The sequence below is a fragment of the Eptatretus burgeri genome, chromosome 12 (genome assembly GCF_056783735.1).
Source record: "Eptatretus burgeri isolate ZD-2024b chromosome 12, Ebu_testis_v1, whole genome shotgun sequence".
Lineage (NCBI taxonomy): Eukaryota > Metazoa > Chordata > Myxini > Myxiniformes > Myxinidae > Eptatretus > Eptatretus burgeri.
In genome coordinates this window covers 33,083,894-33,106,729 of record NC_140972.1, presented here as the reverse complement: position 1 = coordinate 33,106,729, position 22,836 = coordinate 33,083,894, and the positions used below count along the sequence as shown (strand labels likewise).

At 42.6% G+C, this 22,836-nt stretch overlaps 1 protein-coding gene across 2 annotated transcripts in view; it reads right to left on the bottom strand.

The window, feature by feature from the left end:
* The window catches only part of AADAT (aminoadipate aminotransferase), a 63,644-nt gene that overhangs the window by 17,993 nt on the left and 22,815 nt on the right, over positions 1–22,836 (bottom strand). For both annotated transcript variants that reach the window (XM_085850052.1, XM_085850051.1), the window contains exons 4-8: positions 22,676–22,808; positions 17,638–17,712; positions 6,675–6,866; positions 6,509–6,574; positions 6,257–6,339 (exon numbers count right to left, since the gene is read on the bottom strand). In XM_085850052.1, the coding sequence (XP_085706178.1) occupies positions 6,257–6,339; positions 6,509–6,574; positions 6,675–6,866; positions 17,638–17,712; positions 22,676–22,808 (549 nt within the window). The remainder of the gene's footprint in view (positions 1–6,256; positions 6,340–6,508; positions 6,575–6,674; positions 6,867–17,637; positions 17,713–22,675; positions 22,809–22,836) is intronic.

Here is a 22,836-nt window from a genome sequence, read left to right as displayed (position 1 = left end):
AGTTTCACCTTAAAATTGCTTAGATAAGTGGGGAGTTTAATTTGTTTTAGGTTAAACCACTGATTACATCTCAGTGAAAACTCTTTCACTTATTTTGTAACTTTTCAAACAAATAATTTGCTCCTCAAGTGATCTCGAGTTAATTAGGCAAAGGGTTTAATTGAATACTTATGCAACTGAGAATCAGAAGATTTTCTATGTTAATCTAACTTGTTCACATTTTACCTGCATTGTTCAGCTTCATCACTTTGGTGTAGTTTGTGAAGACTATATATTAAGTTTGATTTAAAAGCATCATGAAATAATCTCAGGTGGCATCAAAATGTGAAACCTTTGGAGGGGGGTGCATACTTTTGCAAACCACTGTATCTATCTATCAATGGTGAAGCATCACTTTTAAAATTCTAGTATCCGGATCCAAATCCGGAACTTCAGCAAAATTTAATCAATTTGTCCTCGTCACACACCCAACCTGTCTCGCAAATTTCGTCCGAATCCATCCACAACGATATCCTACGCACAGACAAAAAAAAACAGTGGTGAAAAAAAAAACAAAAAAAATAAAAAAAACTTGTATTCACCTTCGGTGGCAGAGGTAAATATCAATGCACATTTGAATCACCACATAAAACTTTGCTTCATTGATGATGCCAGCACATTTCTTAATGTGAGCAAAAACTGACCTTACAACTTTGTTCGTAGCAGATGAGCTGGTAATTGTATTGGTTTTATTTGGAAGCATTTGTTTTAATATATAGTCACTTTAGCAGCAAGTCAAGTGGTGTATTGAAATTATTTGTTATCTTTTGGATTAGATTAGCCAGTGAACAGCGCAGGTAAGTGAAGGTGGTGAAAAGGTGGTTGGAAAAAAAAAAAAAGAGGTCAAAAAGGGAACGAGGACATTCATTGAGGATGAATATAAACAAAGTGATACATTTTTGATGTCGGCAGTATAAGGTTTTTGGGGCAGGTGGGGATGAGGGCGTTGGCGGGGCAGCCAGGGTAGAGAGCATCGCTGGGGCAGGGGGTGGCGAGGGCATCATCGGGGCAGGCTATGGTGAGAGCGTACCCGGAGAAGGTAGTGGCGAGATTATCCCCAAGAGGGACCTTGTACCTGGGCTGAAAAATTCTGACCAGCGGGGTTAATGGGACTGGTCTCGTTGGAAATCGCCCCCCCTGGTAAATTGGGTTATGCCAGGCAGCTGAGGAACTACACTGGCAGAATTTAGACATGGGGTCCGACCACAGGTGTATGGTTACAGATTTGGAAGCCTTGTGCACACAGACAGACAGCCGTCCCTGTAGCTTAGTTATTTCGATAAGTATGTGTTTCTAGTTAGAATCCATCCCCTATGTCTAATGGGAATTACGTGTACATGCGCTGCGAAGTTATTTTATAGATAGGATTTTTACACTTATGACAACGCCAACAACAACACTGCTCGAGGAATTGTCCGCGCTTTTCGCGCGCTCACGAAGCGTTTCGTTCTGGCCTGGCGCCAAATGAGAGAATGTGTCATTTTGCGGCCAATGGGCGACGAGCGGATCAGAGCCGGGGCGGTCCTTTGCAAGAAGGCGGAGCCACGACACACGGTCCACCCAATGACAGCAGGCCACGCATGAGCGGACTGCACCCGAGAAGGATGACGAAAAGAAGGAGAACAAATAATTGCGCCCCGTGAGCTCGAGCGCGTGGTCTGGTTCTCTGATTGCATCTTGACGCTGGTCTGGTTCTCTGAACGCAGCTCATGCTGGTCTGGTCCCATCTCGCTGGCGCTGGTCTGGTTCTCGGATCGCATCTCTCGACGCTGGTCTGGTCTGCTCGACGCTAGTCTGGCCTTATGTCGTCGCTGGCGCTGGTCTGTGTCTGGCTGCCCTGGTCCGTCTTTTGGCGACCGGAGCTCCGGGAAGGGGTGGACGTCCAGCCGCGCGCTCGCAGCCAGGTAGCCAGCCATCCTGACTCCCAGCCAAACTATCCTCCACGGCTGGAGAGCCGAATAAAGACCATTTGGGTCCGTTGTGTGTGTGTGTGTGTGTGTGTGTGTGTGTGTGTGTGTGTGTGTGTGTGTGTGTGTGTGTGTGTGTGTTTGTGTGTGTGTGTGTGTGTGTGTCTGTGGGCCCAGTGGATAAGTAGGAATTGTTTAAGTGCTTTTTACCTTGTACATGATTTCATTGCTTAGTCGTGATAATTCTGCCCTTACGTGCTTCCCTCGTTCCCCCGATTACTGTTAATAAATATTCCTATTGTTGAATGTTTCAGCTCGTCCTCGTCCTTTCCTTCATTGGTTTAGCATGGTGCGTGTTGGGTGATTACAAAGGCGGTCGCTGCTGTAGTTGTGCATTTGGACCGACGGGACCTCGGTAATCATCCACTCGGGTTACGCACGGGTCGAGCATGGAAACGGCTCGTCCCGTTCAAGCTCCGTCGAGGGTGTGAATTCTTCGGTAGCTCGCCACGTCGGCCTCTAGGTATTTTGAAATTTGGCAAATAACCCTGTACCACGTGGTTGAATTATTGACGATTCACGGTCCTGTAAGGGACCCGTACCTTCGGAGTTATCCGAGGGTAACGATCTGAATTCCGGGTGTTCGGTGGAGTCGACTCTTCTGCTCCAACTAGCGGTCATGCTCGTCGCCGATACCCAGCCCACAACAGTATGACCTGGGCCCCACAGGGAGTCTGGTGATGTGGGGAATCCCTTGTCCATCGGGGCGCCATCTGAGCAAGTGTCTCGGACAGGTAGGGTTACCAGACCCTGGTGGATGTTAAGACCTCCGAGGGACCAAGATGATCCCTTCTGGGCACCTGTGATGGTGTGCCAAAAACACCACAAGAGGGAGGTATTGCGAGCTGTGCTTTGGTAGCGGCACTAATGAGTGTCAGTTAGGGTCTGAGGAGGTAACCACCTGGGCATGTGATCCAGCAGCTTCTACCTGAGGCTCTGGAGCAGCTAGCATGTGGAGACCTGCCATGCTGGGCTAGTCGATGGACGCAGGTCAAACTGCATGGACTTAGTACGAGTACTGCCCACCGGACCACCACAGGAGCTTCTGTGGAACATTATGGCATTAAACTGAAAAAAATTGCAGAAGGCTGGAGTGTCATGCATAACCTTCCACAGATAGTCTGCTGTGATTGATGGCCTCCCAGTTTGGGAAGAAAGCCCTGGGTTTTAAGTGGCATGGGATATGAGAAGATTGGCTGCAGAAGTAGCTGCTGGTATTGAACAACCTCCCCATTGATTCATTGAATTCGGTTAAATTTACCTTTCCCCAATGTCAAGACTCACCATGCTTTGCTTTTGGCAGTGTGCAAGTGAGTTGGGGAATTGCTATGGGTGATGGGCAAGGGTGGCCATGAGAGTCAAGCATGTGAACTGGGTGGAAAGGGTTAAAGTGTATATTTGTTTTTATTTGTGAATAAATAATTCATTTTCACTGTTCATTGTGTATGGCAATGATTTTGTGTGTACAAGCCATGGCAGGTCAGAATACAAATTTTAGCATGTACTGCAGGTGTTGGTAGAAATGAATGGCACTTTGGGAGTGATCATTGCATGTAAGATTTGTGGGTGGAGAAGTGAGTGGTGCATGTCCACAGGTGATGAAGCACTTGAAGAGAGCGAGGACTGCGGCCCCTCACCATGCCTCACCCCAGGTAGCCCAGTATGCAACTGGGAAGGAAAACCCTAAATCAGTCGGCCAGGGGGCAGAAAGATCCATGGCGACCAGGGAAGGCCAAAATGTGCCATACGGTTGACCCCCTCCAGTGGGATGTACAGCAAAGGGAGTTGGTGCTGGTGGGGGGGGCGGGTTGGGAAGTCAAGGAAGGTGCCCAAGGAAATCCTGGATTTGGGGACCTTTTTTGCACTCTGGGCACGCACAGTCGCATACACCGACACACCCCATCGCTCCCTGCTTGGACCTCCACACTGCCAATTGAGGCCACACCTGCAGATCATTGACATGCCATGGCCATGCAGGGAATGAATGGTTATTGTTATTGATTTATACTGGTTAACAATTCGGGGTGTATCATGAACCAGTATAAAGCCTCAAGGCTTCATAGTCACGAAGTTGATGGATCAGCAATGTGTTTCCCTGACGAGCCCCCAAAATGGCGAAACTCGTCGATAGCTTCACTTTTCATCCGCTTGGTAACAGCATTTTATCTTGGCATATTTGCACTGCAGTAGGCCCTTATGGAGTTGCAGTTATGATATCATCATGAGCGACGGTATCGTCACGGCGTTCATTCGGATTGGAGAACTTTAGTAATCATCAGCACGGAACTCACGACCACGAAAGATAATGCCTCCTGCTTGTGATTGGTGGGGTGGAAGACAATGCGTCAGTGTGGTAGATGGCACTTGTTTGTCCCAGATCGTGCAGCAATAGCTATGATGGGAATCGATCTGGCATCCTCAGCAATCACAGTTCAGGGTGCATCTTTTGTGCATCTATCTATAATTCTGGCAATGTGAGTGTGTGTCTGTGACCGCTGTTTCTCGACAACCACTGGTCCGATCTAATTGAAACTTGCCAGGTATATTGCTGGGGCCCTGTGGATGTGCCTTTTCAAGATTTGATATTAATCGGACAAGTGGTTCCCAAGTTATGGCCATTTATTTACCAAACCAATGACAAGACACGTTGCTGCGTAGGCGTGGCCGATGGGGAAAGGGCGCCTTAGTTACCGTGGCATACGAGTGGCAATGGTCAATGGCAGCGAATGTCATGGCAAGCAAAGACAGGGAGGTAAACTTGATTTTAATTTGGATTTTAATTAACTCTGTGTATAAGTATCACAGCAGTTGTTACTTCAATGCAAGCGATAATTCATGGAATGCATGTGAACATTCCGTACGGGCACGCACCACTTCCGGATAGTGATGACTTACTGTATTCTAATAATTTCTCGATTTCTTATCCGCATTTATAGATAAACACAATGCCCCAATCCAGTCGTCGTTTGCGAGAGCGAAGGGATGGCCTGTGTGGTTGTTTGAAAGTTTTTTTTTTTTGGTTTGCAAGTATGGCCACGCTCGTACGGGCACAAACGTACTGCCATGCGAGAGCGATGGAACGGCCTGTGTGGTTGTTGTTTCTGGCAAGCGGTTTGAAATTTTTTTTTATTATCCTGCCCCCCCCCCGGAGGGAGGGAGCGGGATATTGTAATCGTCCAGTTTGTTTGTCCGTTTGTTGGGTAGTCGATCAAGTCGAAAAAAAAAATTGGGGGATTTTTTTTCCTCCCCTTATCAGTATTTAAAATGACGATTTCAGTTAATACAATGGCGATTTCGATGAAACTTCGTTGGTAGGTTCATACCATGACCTAGTTGTGTGCAAATGAGAACCGTTGCTATGGACACCACCGTTGCTGAGCAACGGGACTGAAATTTTTGGAAAATCATAAAAAAATAATTTTTTCGAAAATCAAAAATTGGGCCACGAGCGACTGTGGGCAGTACATTCAGCCATATTGTCAAAAATTTCCAGCCGGATCCTATGAAAACTGTCGGAGAAGATAGACTTTGAATGAACCCTGGTCGAAAACAATAACAAAAAAAACAAAGTTCGTTATATCTCAGAGACTATTAGTCAGATATACATGAAACTGGTATGGTAGGTTCATGGTATGTCCAAGTTATGCGTGAGAAAGAACCGTTGCTATGGACCCCTTCGTTGCTAGCATCGGCCGAAAAACCTCTAAATGTGGGGGTATTTTAACGAAAAAACAATCTGCAGCATTAACCCTTGAAGCGAGAATCATTAATTTTCTTGTGCTTAATCCTCAGGTCATTCCCCATCGAATGGGCCCATCACGTCAGGTTCTATTGGGTCGTTGACTACCCATGTCCGCCTACCGGCTTGTTTGTTTGTCTGTCTGTCTGTCTGTTAGCAACTTTACGGCAAAACAGCTTGAGCAAACACTATCAAATTTAATCCACAGGTGGGCAATGAACCTTGGACGACCCCATTAACTTTTGGGTCCAATTGGATCAAAGGTCAAGGTCACGAAAAGATCAAAATCGTTTTTCACTCATAACTTCGTCAAAAATGATCTGATTTACTTCAAACTAAGACTAAAACATTCCTTATAATCAACATTCAGGTTAAGGATGTATCAAATTTAAATTTGATACCCAAAGTAACTGTATGCCTTAAATGGGCGGGATTTGTTGTGCCAGTGCAAAATAAACATGTGGAGTTTATTTTGGAGGGTTAGACATATAACACGGAAAATCAACTTTACCCAGCAGAGATGATCTTGGAGAAAGAGTCTAAGCGAAGAACACGGCCATCGATGTCCAAAGAAAGAAATGAGGGGATACGAGACTGGAGCCACATCACAGATGTGCAGGACAGAAAACAAAATAATGATTATGGTTAAAGAACTCCCAAAGATCGAAATTGCCATCTTATTCTGTCTTTAAATACAGTTAGTTATGTTAAATTCCATAAAAGGAGCAGCAGGATACGAAGTAGATAGTAAAAGTTGTATCACCTTGTTGAACTGCATGAAGAAGTATGGGTCATCTTCAACGATGAGCAGATCAAATTTCTTGGCAATCTGTTTTCCACAAGTACTCATTAACACAGCATCTCTCCAGGAAGTTTCGTAAATTATGTGCACAACTGCAGCAAAACACAGAGTAGATGACAGATCCAACCTGATAGATTGCTTTCTTCCGCTCAAGGGTTAGTGTGATCCCTGTGGGATTTTCACCATTTGGGACAATGTATATGACTCGAGGTGGCCGCCGATTGGGTGGAAAAGAAGACAGCGCCTTGGACAGTGCAGCAGGCACCATGCCAGACTCGTCACTTTCAATAGTCAAGAAATGCACACCCATGGGCCGTAGCTTGAGAAGGATGAAAAAAATAAAGAAGTTCAAACGGGGCCACTCAGTCATATGACTATTAATAATCCAAATCCATTGGGACTACACTCTGTGCAGAGCGTGGGTGCTGCCAACGCAGTCTCCTGGGATATTGGACACAATTCTGGATGGGTCGCCACTCCGACAGGATACTCGAATGGCTCAATTATCCCAGCATGCTGGTACTCATTTTGCCGACCTCAAAAGAATGGCACACTGAGTCAACCCCACTTGGTATTAATTCAATGGAAGCAGGATTTTAACTCAGCACCGAAGGATCCCAAGCCTGCCACCCTAACCATTAAGCCAACACCAGGCATATTATTAGTTTGTAGTTCCATAAAGAAATGTCATTGAGGATTTTCCCAAACATTTCAGAGCTCAACATTTCACCAGACCACCAAGGGGTTCACCAGATTACCAGATGAAGCAGGTACAGTGGCCGGTGGTTGCTGGATATTCTACATGCTCGCACTGGTTGTGTTCTAACCCTCACAATCTTTCTTCGAATTGCCAAAGGGACGTGTTGTTTGATCCGATCAGCCAATCTTAGTGTTGTGCGACCCACGGAACGAGCTTCACATCGGCACTTAAACTCATAAATAACATTGCTGGTTAGTGAGGTGGGTAGCACATCCTTGTTGACTGACGTCAGCAAACGGCGAGAGGTAAAGATTACTCAGGGTTGCACAGCCAGAAACGTGTTTGACACAATATATGTTTGATTTGTACTTCAAACCTTCATGATGATTGCCCTTTCCAGGGCATCCTGATATACACTGGACTTTCGTCCGGACCAATCTTCCGATCTTTTGTCGTGTTTAGAAACTTGTGCATGTATCTCTAAGCTATATGCTCAGGATAACCATTCTCACCAAGTATATTCATGATTTTGTCAATTTCAGCAGGAAAATTACAAGGTGAACAAATCCTCTGCGCTCTGTTAACCAGGATATTGATCAATGCAATTTTGTATCTCGTGGAGCTGGAGGAGTCCCACCGAGTACACTGCCCTGTGAAAGTCGGCTTCTGGTTGACGGATGTTGTGAAACCAAAGTTGGATCTATCAACCAACACGTCCAAAAACGATAACGTGTTTTGACAATTCCAGCTCCGTGGTAAACTTCAGTGCTGGATGGAGAATGTTGAGCCATGTCTGGAAATTGTCACATGCCGTCCGAGACTCAGGTCAGGTCAGGTCAGGTATGGGAGCATGTGCCAGAACAGCGCGTCGCTGCGTCCACTTTCCGCCGGTACTCCAGGGGCTTCCGTCTGGCCATCCCCCAAGGGACCGCCTCAGGTTAACCCAAGGAGACCGCCGTCTGGTGGACGACACCTCAGCACCACTCCGACACACTCTCCCGCAATCTGACCCAGGGATGTTACCCCGTGGTTTCCCTCCTATCAAAGATTGGGGGTCCCGAAGGCTTTGCCCCAATCCCATCATCCGGTGAGCTGCCCTGCGAAGGGAAGCTGCACAGGAGGTACTCCCACGGAGTGGGTTTTCAGATTTTTTTTGCGTTTTTGCGTTTTGCGGAATGAAGCGTTTTACGGTGGCTGGAGTGCAAATCCTGCCACCAACCTCCTAATAAGAAGTAACCCAACTGCAGGAGGACGTCCGCAGACACAGTTGGGCACTAGATATGGATGGCCGTTGGCTCACAAGGAGCTCCTCCTCCCTTTGACAGGTTTTGTTTTTAATCCTGCAGGGTGTCCATATCCAAACACCCTCCTCACCAGAAAACCTGGTGGGGGAGACGGTTTAGTCGCCGACAAACCGACCATGGAACAGGTTAGTACAGGTTTACATGGTACCTGTAGCAGGTCACAGATCGAACCTGGCCTGACGAAAGGACGAAAGGTTCCAGGATTAATACCAGTCCGAGACTCAAACAAAGCAAAAATGTCATCAACATATCGATAGTATACGATGGGGGAATCGACCCCTTGCCGACCAGTCAGTTTCTGCATTTCGTGATAGCCTACAAAGTAATTTCAAGAGCTGGGCCGAATGGGGAACTCATGGCCACACCGTCCGTTTGAACATACATCATGTTGCTAAAACTGAATTCCACCTCCCTTGTTGCTGTGTTCATTAATTCAATGAAGACGTGTTCCAAGATCACCGGTTGTTCCAGATTGGTGTGATACAACAAATGTGCGCAGATCTCAATCGTCTCCGTTAATGGTACATTCGTGAACAAGCTTTTAATATCAAAGGATGCCATGATGTTGTCCTCACTTGTCAGTGTTTTAGCTCTCATTGATTCTGAAAATGTGAAGGAATCCTTAACCACAAAATGAGAAAGTGAATGCAATACTGTTTCTATTATCTATTACATAGAAATCTATTATATATATATATATATATATATATATATATATATATATATATATATATATATATATATATATATATATATATATATATATATATATATATATATACACACACACACACACACACGCACACCCACACACACACACACATATATAGATATATATATATATATATATATATATATATATATATATATATATATATATATATATATATATATATATATATATATCGTCTGGTGTTGGCTTATGTTAAGAGTGGTAGGCTTGAGATCCAAGGATCCTGAGTTCATATCTCGCTTTGCTGTTTAATTAATACCAGGTGGGGTTGACTGCCTGTCATCCTTCCGAGGTCGGCAAAATGAGTGCCAGCTTGCTGGTATACTATGTCGGAGTGGCGACCCATCCAGGATTGTACCCAATCGCCAAAGAGATTGCTTAGGCAGCACCAACGCTCTGTACAGATTATGGTCCCAATGAATGGATATATGTATATGTATGTATGTATGTATGTATATATATATATATATATATATATATATATATATATATATATATATATATATATATATATATATATATATATATATATATATATACAGTGTTGCACAGAACCATGAATGTGCAAGGTTCCTTTAATAACCAGCTGATGGCTCAGTGTGATATCAACTTGCAATTATTTTGGGTGCCAACTTTTGCAAAAATTAATTAAAGCATAGTCCCAAGCACAGTATCATTGCATTTAGCAAAAATACTTCTCTCAAGTTGGTTGTTTTCTCCATTTGCAGGTTCCAGGAGGTGGGAGGAGTTTCTCCCACAACTCAAACTCTCCACCTTCTATTTTTGGTAAAGGATCATGATTCATGAAGCAAACTGTGAAAATTCCTTCTCATCACCTTGTTCGAAGGGCTCTTTTCAGAATATTCACTGAACCTTTAACAGCCTCCACTTGAAGCTCGTTTATAGTGATATTCCCTGGAATGATTTTTAAGTACTCAGGCAGGGTTTCCTTCATCATTCCTGCAGCTCCAACTATTACTGGTACAATTTCTGGTTTCTTCAATTTCCAAGTCCTCTTGACCTCATTTTTCAGATCCTGGTATTTGGTCATTTTCCTGATTTCTGTAGCATTTAGCCCAAAGTAATTGGGAACTAAAACCTCAATCAACAATGCTGACTTTTCCTTTTTGTGTTTGAGCACTATATCCAGACGCAATGCCGTGTTTGCAATGTCCACACTTGATGGGGATCATCTTGTCATGCGTGAGCATTACATGTTCATTTTCAAGGATTGGATTTGGTTTGTGTTTCCATGATTGTTCTGGGGCCGGGATGTTGACATTTTTTACAGATGTGCGAGTGGATTAATCTGCAGACGCTGTCATGTCTTTCTGTGTACAGCTGTTCTGACATAAGTTTTTTACATCCTGAAAGGAGGTGGCTGGTACTTTCTGTTTCTTACCCACAAAACCTGCATTTGTACGATTCACTCAATCCCACCATTTTCTGAAAGGCATGAGTGTAGTGTCCTTGGTCTTGGGCATTGATGATGACTCGTACTCCATCCCAACTAATTTGACCTTCTTCGGCATTCCAATGAGCCTTCCTTGTCAATCCCTGTCCTGCCAAGCTCTTTTTTAAAACCTTCCTGCTCTTTTGTCATTCTCCCATTTGTTGGAGTATATCTGCTGGCATTTTTTTATTTTCCACTTTTTTTCTTTACAATTATTGGGGCTGTATTTGTTTCTGTTTCATTTTCCTGTGTAGTGTCCATCATTTGCACCTGTTTTTGGAAGTTTGTTTCTGATTGGATTAGGGGTCCCTTTTCTGGTTTGTTGTTTTCTTTCTCGTGTACAAATCTCATCCGATAATCTGTTGAGCTTTTCACATACTCCGCTAGTCATCCTCCACATGTTGTTCTGTGCACTTGGTTAAACTCTATCAAACCACCTCCTCCTTCTCATCTCGGGAAGTACAACCTCGGTCGGTATGCATGGGTTTTTGTAGAACATGTTGTGAACAGTTACAAGTTTCTTTGTTTTGGTGTCTAAATTGTTGATCTCCAATTGTGGCCAGTTTATAATTGCACAGCTACACTGGAAAACTAGCACTTCAAGTTGGTTTATAGCTTTGGTTTGATTTCTGAGAGAGAGAGAGAGAGAGAGAGAGAGAGAGAGAGAGAGAGAGAGAGAGAGAGAGAGAGAGAGAGAGAGAGAGAGAGAGAGAGAGAGAGAGAGAGAGAGAGAGAGAGAGAGAGAGAGAGAGAGAGAGAGAGAGAGAGAGAGAGAGAGAGAGAGAGAGAGAGAGAGAGAGAGAGAGAGAGATATATATATATATATATATATATATATATATATATATATATATATATATATATGACTTCAGAATTAGTCTTATTCTGCATTTTACACATTTTTTGTGTTGTACCTGGGAACCTTATTCTATTCCAAGGTATTTGTGGGATGCTTCATTTTCTAGTTCCTATATCATTGTACTTTGATCGATTGAGATGTCTGTTCTTTTTTTTGTTTGTTTTGGTTGTACAAATGTGCTAGATGCACATTTGTCAAGACCAAACTCCGTTCAGATGTCCTCCAAGTACTGCCTTAAAAGTTTCAGTTGATCTGCCAATTTCTTCTCATTTGGTGCGAAGAGTTTTAGATCATCCATCTATAGTAGGTGTGTCACCTTTCTTGTTTCTTTCGTCGTTTTTCTGTTGCAATGACAGATGTATCTGTGTCCTTGTTTATGAAAGAGGTTACTTAGTGGGTTAAGAGCTAGACAAAACCGGAAGAGAGAAAGGTTGTTACCTTGTAAGATACAATGTTGTATCTTAACTACTGAGCTTTCAATCTTTCCTTCCAAGTAAGGTAATATCAGTGTTGTGTTCCAGAGCAAAAGCGTCATTGCTTTCTCAATCAGTATGATTATCTGGGGATAAATTTTGTATATTTGCATGCATTTTATAATCCATGAATGTGGGACACTGTCAAAGGCTTTTTTGTAATCTATCCAGGCTGTGGATAAGTTGATTTGTCAGAACTTGCAGTTTTCGATTATGGTTTTGTTTAACAATAAATGGTCTATTGTTCCATAACATTTATCCCTAACAGCTCTCTAACATCCCTTCTGCTCTGCCTCTAAGGCTCCTTGTTGAGTGAGGTGGTTGTAAATTGCATCGGTGATTATACCTGTTCAAAGTTTGCATGTTGTTGGTCTATATTTGTTGGGTGGATTGGTTCCTTCAGATTTTGGGAATAAGAGTGTTGCCTTCTGTGAACCAATGGCTGTTCCCCTTGGATGAGTTTGTTAAATGCTCGAGCATTGTGAGGGTGGTGAGCAGATAGTTGCTTTAGCCAGAAGTTTGGAATCACAATCCAGGCCTGGGCATTTGATGTTCGGTGCTTTGAGAGATGTTTTCTAATTTTCTCTCATCAATTATAATTGTCATTGGGTGAATTTGCTGTAGATGTTGTTTTTTTCTTTTCTAAGTGTCGTATCTAATGTGCATCCTTGTTATGCTCTTTTTCATCTTCAAATATACCTTTCCAAATTTTTCCTTGGTCCTCTTTTCAGGGGGTTTCACATTTCGTTTCTGTTTCCCGAGCTCTCAGTAGAACTTTATCGGGTTGTTTTCAAACTGTTTATATTGATTTATTCTGTTGTTGGCCTCATCCTAGCTTTATATTTTCCTTGCTATCTGTTGTATTTGCGGCTTATTATGGGCAGCTAATGTTTCTACTCCATTGTTATCCATGTTGTATTTCTGTTTTATTTGTCCAATTCTTTTCTTGAGCTTTGGACTTCTGTTTCCCCTCTTGAATTGTTCTCTTGTTTCCCACCATTTCTATCCTCAGCCAGTCTTTCTGATTCTCAGTCTGCATCACTCCATGATCATGTAATCTTCTTCCTTCTCTCCCATTTATAAAGGATGAGATCCAGCAGCACCAAGCTTTTGCCCTGCCTTTGGCACTATACTCTTCCACTCTCCCCTGTCCCCAGCCAACTCTCTCCACTCTCCAACCACCCCCACATTATTGATATCCCCCTCACACGTGCTCCCATCTTATCCACAGTCTACCTCTTTTCCTCCTACCTTGCTCCCTCAAGCTTTCCATTCTCTTTGCCATTCGTTCTTCTTCCATCCACAACAAATGTCCATCCCACTTCAACTGGCTTTTTACCAATCTCTCCGTCAAGCTCATCTGGCAACAATCTCTTCCCTCAGTTAATCCATCTTCCTTTTCTACACCCTCTTCACTCCCGCAATCCTCCTGACACAGTTGTTTTTGCAGACTTGTAGCCTCTGTTGCTGCCTCTCTGTCAGTGCCATTTCAAGACTGTAAAGGTCAGCTAGTATCACCCAAGACACCAAAATTTTCCCCTTCAATTCATTTGATATTTTTCTGTCTGCCATTACCCTCTCAACCCTCATCCATGCATTTACAAACAGCTGAATACTCTTCTACACCTCCATCACCGACTTACCATCCCTGTTCACTGTTCCTCCCAGGTACTCAAACGCTTTTACCTCTCTGATCTCTTTCCCCACTAACCTGAGATTAATTTATTTTCTCTGCTGCCCATCCCACATCACTTCAGTCTTCTCCATACCCATAGATAGTCCATGCTTCCCAAATACCTCCTTCCACTTCCTCAGTACTTCCCGCATCTCATGCTTACTTTCCACCACAACAGTCAGATCGTAAGCAATCCACATGCAAAATCCTCCTCAGAATACCTTTCATGTATACCTTCCTGCTTCAAAGGGTGGAAGAGCTCCTTGTGAGCCAACAGCCATCCATATCTGGTGTCCAAATGTGTCTGCAGACATCCTCCTAGAGTTGTGTTAGCTTTTTCTCGGAGGTTGGTGGCAGGATTGGCACTCTGGCCACCAGAAAACACTTAATTCCGCAAAACACACAAAAAACACAAATAAAACTGAAAACCCATTCCGTGGGAGTACCTCCTGTGCAGCTGCCCTTCGCAGGGCAACTCACCAGAGGACGGGATTGGGGCAAAGCCTTTGGGACCCCCATTCTTTGATGTTCCGAGGAAAAGCATGGGCTAACCTTCCTGGGTTGGGTTGAGGTGGTGTGTGTTGGGGTGGTGCTTAGGTGTCGTTCACCAGACGACAGTCTCCTCGGGTTAACCTGAAGTGGTCCCTTCGGGTGCATGCTGAGAATGGCCTCACTGTAAGAGAGGATGATAACCTGTTTCTGATGTCATCTGAGCTCCAGAATTTGAACATCAGTATTGCAGCACTATCTGATGTTCGAAGAGTGGATAGTGGTAAGGTCATGGTGGGTGGTGATACCGGCTAATGGTCTGGTCGTTTTGATGGTTACCATGCCGAAGGAGTTGCTGTTGCTGTGACCAATAAACGGACTCCCATGATAATTGAGGTAACACCAGTTGACGAGCATATTATGAGACTGAGGATTTGTCACTCTTTGGGTATCATTTCCCTGGTCTCTGTATATGCTCTGATTGAGGAGAGTGATTTCACTGTGAAGGAGGCATTTTATGCCAGGCTTGAGTCTATGGTTTATCAGTGCCCCAGGTGAGATGCTCTTCCAGTCTTGAGGAATTTAAATGCAACAACTTGCATTGATAGGGATGTTTATGAGACATGTGTTGGTCCCCATGGATCTGGAACTGTGAACCAGAGTAGCACTAAGTTCCTTGACTTTGCAAGAAGTCATGGACTTAGGGTGGCTCATACATTGCTTCAGCATGCACAGCCTCAAAGCTGGACTTGGTATTCCAACGCCGGTGGTGTGGCAAAGGAGATTGACCATGTGCTCCTTGATGGTCACTGGAGGATGCTCCAAAACTGCAGGATCTACTGGAGTACTCAGTTCCTCAAAACCGACCACTGGTTTGTTGTAACAACTTTGAAGTTTCAGCTTAAATCCAGGAGATTGGTACCATCCCAGCCGAGGCTGGATGTCGGCAAGCTCAAGGATGAGAGGTTAGCTGAAGAGTTTGCGAACAGGCTTAATGGGAATTTTAGGGGACTGGGTGTTTCAGGGAATCCTGAAGATATAGAGAGTGCCTTCAAGACTACTATCCTTGATGTTGCCGGTGGATGATTTGGAACCCACTGTCAAGCGAAGAATAGGTTTGTCTCCCAAGGGACACTGGATACAATTGTCCAGAATCGCAGGGCCAGGCTTAATGGCAGAGCTGAGCTGTTCAGGGAGCTGAGGCATAAAACTGCACATGCATTGATGGCAGACAGGAAGTCCTCGGTGCGAGGAATCTGTGAAGGGGCAGAGCATCACTTGTGGTTCAATGATTCTTGCCCTGCTTAAAGAGGAATTCATGCATTGCGTTCTTCCAAGCCCATCCCTCATTGCACTGCATTTAATGCAGAGAGTAGTGGGCTCTTGATGGAGGAGTCTGAAGTGAAGGCCCACTGGGCTGGTTACTTTGGCTGGCTGTACTAGGTTGACCCACCAGCTGTTGAGTTGGATGCCAAGGGTGTTACTATCCCTATTGCTGACCCTCCAATCAATTGTGAACTACCTTCATTTGTGGAAACACAGACTGCAGCGAACCAGTTGAAGGGGGGTAAAGCTCCTGGGATCTGTGGCATCCATGATGGACTTCTCAAGGCTGGTGGAAATGCTGTACTCATGTCGTTGCATGCAGTTCTGTGCTCTGTTTGAAGCACAGGCATAATACCAACTGACTAGAAGAGGGGCTTTGTTGTCCCTCTCTGGAAAGGGAAGGGAGATCACCAGCACTGCAACAACTACCGAGGGGTGATGCTGCTCTCAGTGCTGGGAAAGGTACAGTCCCTTCACAGATCTCCTCATGTCTCTGTTCCACGCTGTTTCTTCCTTCCTTCTCCCACCCCTCTTGTCTCTTGCTCCCCTTGTTGTGTGTTTCTGTGTGTTAGCTCTCATACGAGCCTCGACAGTGTATACAAAAAAAAATAAAAAAAAAATACTGCCCTCTCTCTGTTAACAGCCTCCAGCCATCATCCTTAATCTCCTCCCCTACATGTCTTTAATATCATTATCCTTATCACGAGCCAATTTATAGATAATCTTCTTCCTGCCATCTTCTTCTAACTTGTTGTACACCTCCTCTTCCATATCATTCCTCAGCTTGTATCACCGCTCTCCTTGCTGCTTTCTTATTTTGCCCATACAGATGCAGTAACCCTGCATCCGCTTGTCCCTCTCTACCCTTGGTCTTCTTTATCCTCTTCCAAACCTCCTTATTCTCACCAACTGCCTTCGCTACTTCCTCTGTCCACCATTGCTGATTTATGCCTCAAATTGACGACATACCTTTTTCTGATGTCTTTCCACACAAAACTTCTGCAATTCCCCTAAACGCTTCTCCGTACTTCTTCCACTCCTCCAAACCTTCAGCTTCTTTACCAAGTTGTTCATGCCTGGCCCTCATCTTTTCTTTGTACTCTGAGGATGTCGACCCTGCATTTCCCCCACCTAATCATCTTCCAGCCAATGTTCTTAACCTCCTCCCTCCTTTTCTTCATGTGTATAACAAACATCACTGGCTTGTACTAGGTAGTGACATGCTTTCCTGCCACTACCTTACAATTATTGACCCTCCACAACTGTCGCTTCTTCACCACCAACAAATCCAGTTCCTTTTTATGCTGTCCACTCCTATAAGTAATTTTGTGGCTGTTCCACTTCTGAAAGAATCACCTCCAGCTCAACCATTCTGATAATCCTCTCCAGAGCACCCCTGAACTCTTCCTTCTCTATCTCAGTCCTTCCCGTTTGTGGCCCATACACTGAAATAACACACACCATTCATCTCTGTCGCACAAAAATCATGCCAAACTTCCCCCATCCTCTCTGTGTGCAACAGCTTGTATCGTCCTATTAACCTTAACACCTGTCCCCTTTCCATTTGGTCTCCTGCATTCACAACACTTTGAACCTCCTTCCCTCATCATTTCCACCACCTCAATTTCTGTCCACTCAATTGATCCCACATTCAAATTACAAAGCCAGACCTCACTTTTGAACCGCCGGTCGCTTGGCAGAGCTACCGTCTTGATAAGTTTGGGACGTTCAGGGCATTAATCAGCAGCTCTGCCTAGGCTGACCTGCAAATGAAATAATGGCCATAAAAATTGTTTTAAAGCAAATCGACTTACAGTATGTTAACTTTGTTATTTGGTTACTTCCACTTCAATAATTGTATAACTTGTTTTTTTAATCTCTGTAAAGTATCAGAAGGTGGCAATATTTTTTCAATGCTGCACTCTGTCAAAATTAAACATTGCATCAAATCCAGAACAGTAAAATCAAAATCAAACTTCATAGCTTTGTTCCAAGTTTTAAGTCAAATTTGCCAGTTGCCAAGGTATTTGATTGGTTAACTCACGAGCTGTTGTGCCAAAAGCAGATATTTAACTCACGCATTGCAATGCGCCACAATAAACATACGAGTTGGTGACGATGGTGTCTTCATTGGTCAGAAGCATTTCAAATACCTACACAGGCACATTTATGAGTCAGTTCATCCACAGGTCAAATACTGAATACAAACATCACTTTTAAAAATATATAACTGTACCATGTTAAGTATAGCAGTGTTACGTAATGGTTGGAGCATACGCTCCGAGTCTGCGAGGTCGGCAGTTCAAACCTGGGCTGAGTCATACCAAAGACTTTAAAATAGTACGTGTTGTGTCCTTGGTTGACTTTCAACATGGAAAAGGATAATCACCATAGGTTGGAATCCATGGGGAGGAGGAAATTCTTCCTTTGAAAATTCCCTGTTGAGTGTGGTGAGGAATATGGCACCATTATTATGGTATCCAGAGTGTCCCGAGAAGTGACGGCACTTCCCCCACACTCAGTGCTTGTGTTTGTCTCATTTACCAGTTACCAGTCCTGTGTTGTGTCTTGTGTATTCGTCTATGGCAATGTGTGTGTGCTCTACTACGAGCCTTAGATCCTGCAAACACAACACCCTTTAAGTGTATAATTCAACTCACAATCAACAATACAGAAACTATTTGATACCCACACATCACCAAACAATGAAGTTCTCACTCCAAAAAATAAAATTGCACCAATTTAAAGAAAACTAGTTGGGGGGTCCCCAAGTTGAAGTTAGGTCTACGTGACAGTTCAGCAACATAATTGTAAAATAGTGCACTATTTGATACAAATGCCACATTTTTCAGTGTGATAGGCATGGTCATGTTGTTGTTGTATTTATGATATAGTGCTATTTTCAATTCATGTCGTTATGTGCTCCAGGATTGCTCACAAAACATTTCATTTGAAACACAGTATTGAAGCAAAATAGCTTCATAAAATAATCATAGTTCATTGTATTCTCTCTTCTTAATGCACCAGAAACACCCTTCCTGGGTTCTAAGCAGGGATGTCGTCCTGCCGGAGTTCACCGGAGTGGTGCTCTGGCACCTCAATCCATTCAAGGCAGAGCTTAGCTCCACAACGGTTTTTATTAAAAGGCCATGCACGTTCACAATCCGTTGAGTTATTGTGCTTTGTGTGCTTTCATCAGTTTCATGGCCAAATAATTGGGATCAAAGCTTATATCGAAGCCTGGATATGTCAATACATTGGATACTTTGTCTAGGGAGCGATATTATATAACAGTACAGATCATAGGCACACACAGGCCTGTATGATTTGACAAAAACAGCAAGGTCCAGAAGCGAGACAACTTTCAACAATTTTATATCCAGATTTAGTGAATTATCTTATGTTTACAAAAAGTATTTACACCCTGGAAGACGTGAAGGCATGGAAAACTTTGGATGCTTCCAATCAATTGAAATCTGGGAGGATCAGTGATATAGCTGTTCTTGTGAAGAATCTGAATAGCTATCACGTTATATGAGCCCATTGGGTAGGCCTATAATACATCAATGACAAGGACTCATGTTGGCAGGGCAGACAAGGATGAAATTATACATGTTAACATCACGATTACCTGCTCTGCCATTTCCTTCAATACTCTGGAATGTTTATCTGACCCCAAAGCTTTATCTTCTTTTGTTAACTCCCAGAAAGATACAAACTAATATGAAAAACACCAAAATAACTAATATTGGCAGATAGGACACCCACTTTATTGTCCATCCAAGGGACGGCACACACATTGATGAATCTCCCTGCTGGGAAACACTGGGATGACAGTTAATAGCTGGGTCAGGATTCGAACCCAGGATAGACAAGTTTGAGGTATGTGTACCTCTAGGCCATCCTGCCAGCCCTTACCACATTGTGCCCAAATTTCAGCTTCCTAGCTCAAAGGATGGCTGAGATATTGCCTGCACAAACAAACAAACAAGAAAACAAGACAACAAACAAACAAGAAAGAAAATAATTGATTGATTAACTGCAAAATGAAAATAAATAAATAAAAATCATAAAATAATTCATTTCTTAATCAATTGGCTAATAGCATCGCAAAACCACCACTGTTTCATCCGAATCTGTAACTTTTTGAAAATTAAGTAATTTATCGTAAAATGAACAATTAGTCGATTAATTGATTCATCAATAAATCAAAAATATATTTTATAGCCAAATCACTTTTTCACTGTCATGTCGAAATATCTAATTCCTCATTTAAAAGGTCCCCGAGATAAAGTCCGGATGAGAAAGAAAATAAATAATTAGTTAATTGATAATAATTAAGTAATGAATCAATTAATTGAAGAAGTAAAGAGGAATAATTAATTGATTAATCCAAAAATAAAAAATACCATTTTTGCTGAAGCACATCTTCACTTTTGTCCCCAAATTTCAGCTTCCTAGCTCAAAGGATGCCCGAGATATTGCCAGACAAACAAGAAAACAATAAAAATAGCAATCAGAGGTTGCAGACCCTCGCCAGGACTTGTTTTGCATGGTGTTTGTGTAGTTTTGTGTGGTGTATTTTGTCTGGTGTTTGTGTACTGGTGTATTACGTAATTAATAATAAACATAACTATATCTGCCACTTTGTAACTGCTGGTAGTGATGACCAGCTACAAAGACATCCTGCTTTGATTGGACACTTGACCCTGACCCATGACGTTTATTTGCCTCAGTTGGATTTAGTCTGAAACGGGGGGGGGGGGGGCTAATGAATTTAGTCTCGATTTTCGTGTCCAGGCGTGCGTCCGCACCCATATCTCGGACATGCATTGATCAATTTTATTCATACTTGGCACAAAGCCAACACATGATGGTATACATATGCATATGCACATCATTTTGTTTTGTGACGCGATCAAAGATGGCCGACTGGCTGCCATTTTAGTTGTAAAACAAAAACCGGTATCGAACACGTCCTCAAGTTTCATTAATTAATGTGAAACATCAAATTATGATCTAGTATTGATGGGGAATACATATTGTCTCAACTGAGAATCCTATTAATTTTGAGGTCAAAGGTCATCTTGAGGTAAAAAAAAATTTAAATCGCCATTTTACATCCGATTGACTTGAAATTCGAACAGGATTTGCATATTGCTTCACTGAATTGGGAAACCAACTATTTTTTTTTTCGATCAAAAGGTCAAAGGTCAGCTCAAGGTGAAACTTCTAAAATCAATTTTCAACTGAAAAATCATCAATATTTACATCCTATGAACTTGAAGGTTGAACTGGATTTGCATAGTCCATCACTGAATTGGGAAACCAACTATTTTTTTTTTTTCGATCAAAAGGTCAAAGGTCAGCTCAAGGTGAAGCTTCTAAAATCAATTTTCAACTGAAAAATCATCAATATTTACATCCTATGAACTTTAAGGTTGAACTGGATTTGCATAGTCCATCACTGAATTGGGAAACCAACTATTTTTTTTTTTCGATCAAAAGGTCAAAGGTCAGCTCAAGGTGAAGCTTCTAAAATCAATTTTCAACTGAAAAATCATCAATATTTACATCCTATGAACTTGAAGGTTGAACTGGATTTGCATAGTCCATCACTGAATTGGGAAACCAACTATTTTTTTTTTTCGATCAAAAGGTCAAAGGTCAGCTCAAGGTGAAGCTTCTAAAATCAATTTTCAACTGAAAAATCATCAATATTTACATCCTATGAACTTTAAGGTTGAACTGGATTTGCATAGTCCATCACTGAATTGGGAAACCAACTATTTTTTTTTTTCGATCAAAAGGTCAAAGGTCAGCTCAAGGTGAAGCTTCTAAAATCAATTTTCAACTGAAAAATCATCAATATTTACATCCTATGAACTTGAAGGTTGAACTGGATTTGCATAGTCCATCACTGAATTGGGAAAGCAACTATTTTTGAGGACAAAAGGTCAAAGGTCAACTCATGGTCAAACTTCTAAAATCATCAAATTTCATCTGAAAAAATCATCAATTTTTCATCGGATTAACCTAGAAATTAAGCAGCAATTGCATCGTACATCACTGTATTTGGAAACAAACTATTTTAGGTCAAAAGGTCAAAAAGTCAACTTAAGGTTAAACTTCTAAAATCATCAATTTCAATCTGAAAATTAATCCATTTTCATCTGATTGACCTGACTTTTGATTAGGATTGTCAATTTTAATCTTAATAAAATTGACAATTTGGACAATTTCATGTATCCATGGCAACCTTTGGAGATTGAGTGGGGGGGGGGGGGTGAAAAGTATCGTCTCTGCATGACGTCTTTTTCTTGTTTGGTCTTCCATTTGATTTTAATTTCATTTTTTTATATTTCAAATTTGCTGCCAGAAGAGTTGGCTTACACGAAGTCCTTCTCAAGACTATGCGGGGTAAGGATTCAATGACTACCATCTCACTGGATAGGTAACTATAAGTAATGGTGATATTGAGGTAAAGAGACAAGAAGACATGATGGCGATGTGAGATTGGCTGGGTGTGAGATATGGGTGTAGTTCTAGGTATGGGACTGTTTGGATATTCTAAGAAGTTCTAATTCTGATCAGCTTGGTCTTGTCAAGCATGAACATGCCATTTTTGTTTATTTCACAATCACCCAAATTCCCTGAACTCATGTGCACTGTCATGTCCAAATAAGTCACGGAAAATTCCCCTATGCTGTGGCAGGCATTGTGTTGTCTGTTATTTACTTCTTTCACCTTTCTATCCTTTCCTCCCTGATCACAACCTCGTCCTTTATACCTGTTTATCTTCCACTCACCACGACCACATGACATAAAGCCATGTTGGAGAAGAGTGCTTGAGTATCAAGAGTGCTGGATGGGTAGATTTGCATAAGCGAGATGGGCTGTACAGCCTTTTCTTGTTCTTAAAAACTTTGATAAACTACTGTCCTTGCACAATTAACACTTCGACAGAGTGAAAAGCAACTCTCACTGACCTGAGTCAAGCTAAGTCACGTGCTTTGTCCCGGCCAAACTTTTTTTTTTTAACAGTAGAAAACAGGCAAAGCTAAAACCAAGCTGAATACAGAGAAAGTACAACATGGTAGAAGTCATGCACATGACCTTGGAAAGAGCTTCCTGGCTCCCTGCGGTGATGCATAGCTCTGTGCCACCTTGCTCCACTTTCTTAGACCAGGTTGGGGGGTTGTGGAAAGTCTTCTGCATCACCTTTAGCCAGTCAATAAGCTCTGGCAGGCTAAGCACAAACCACAGAAAATCAGCAC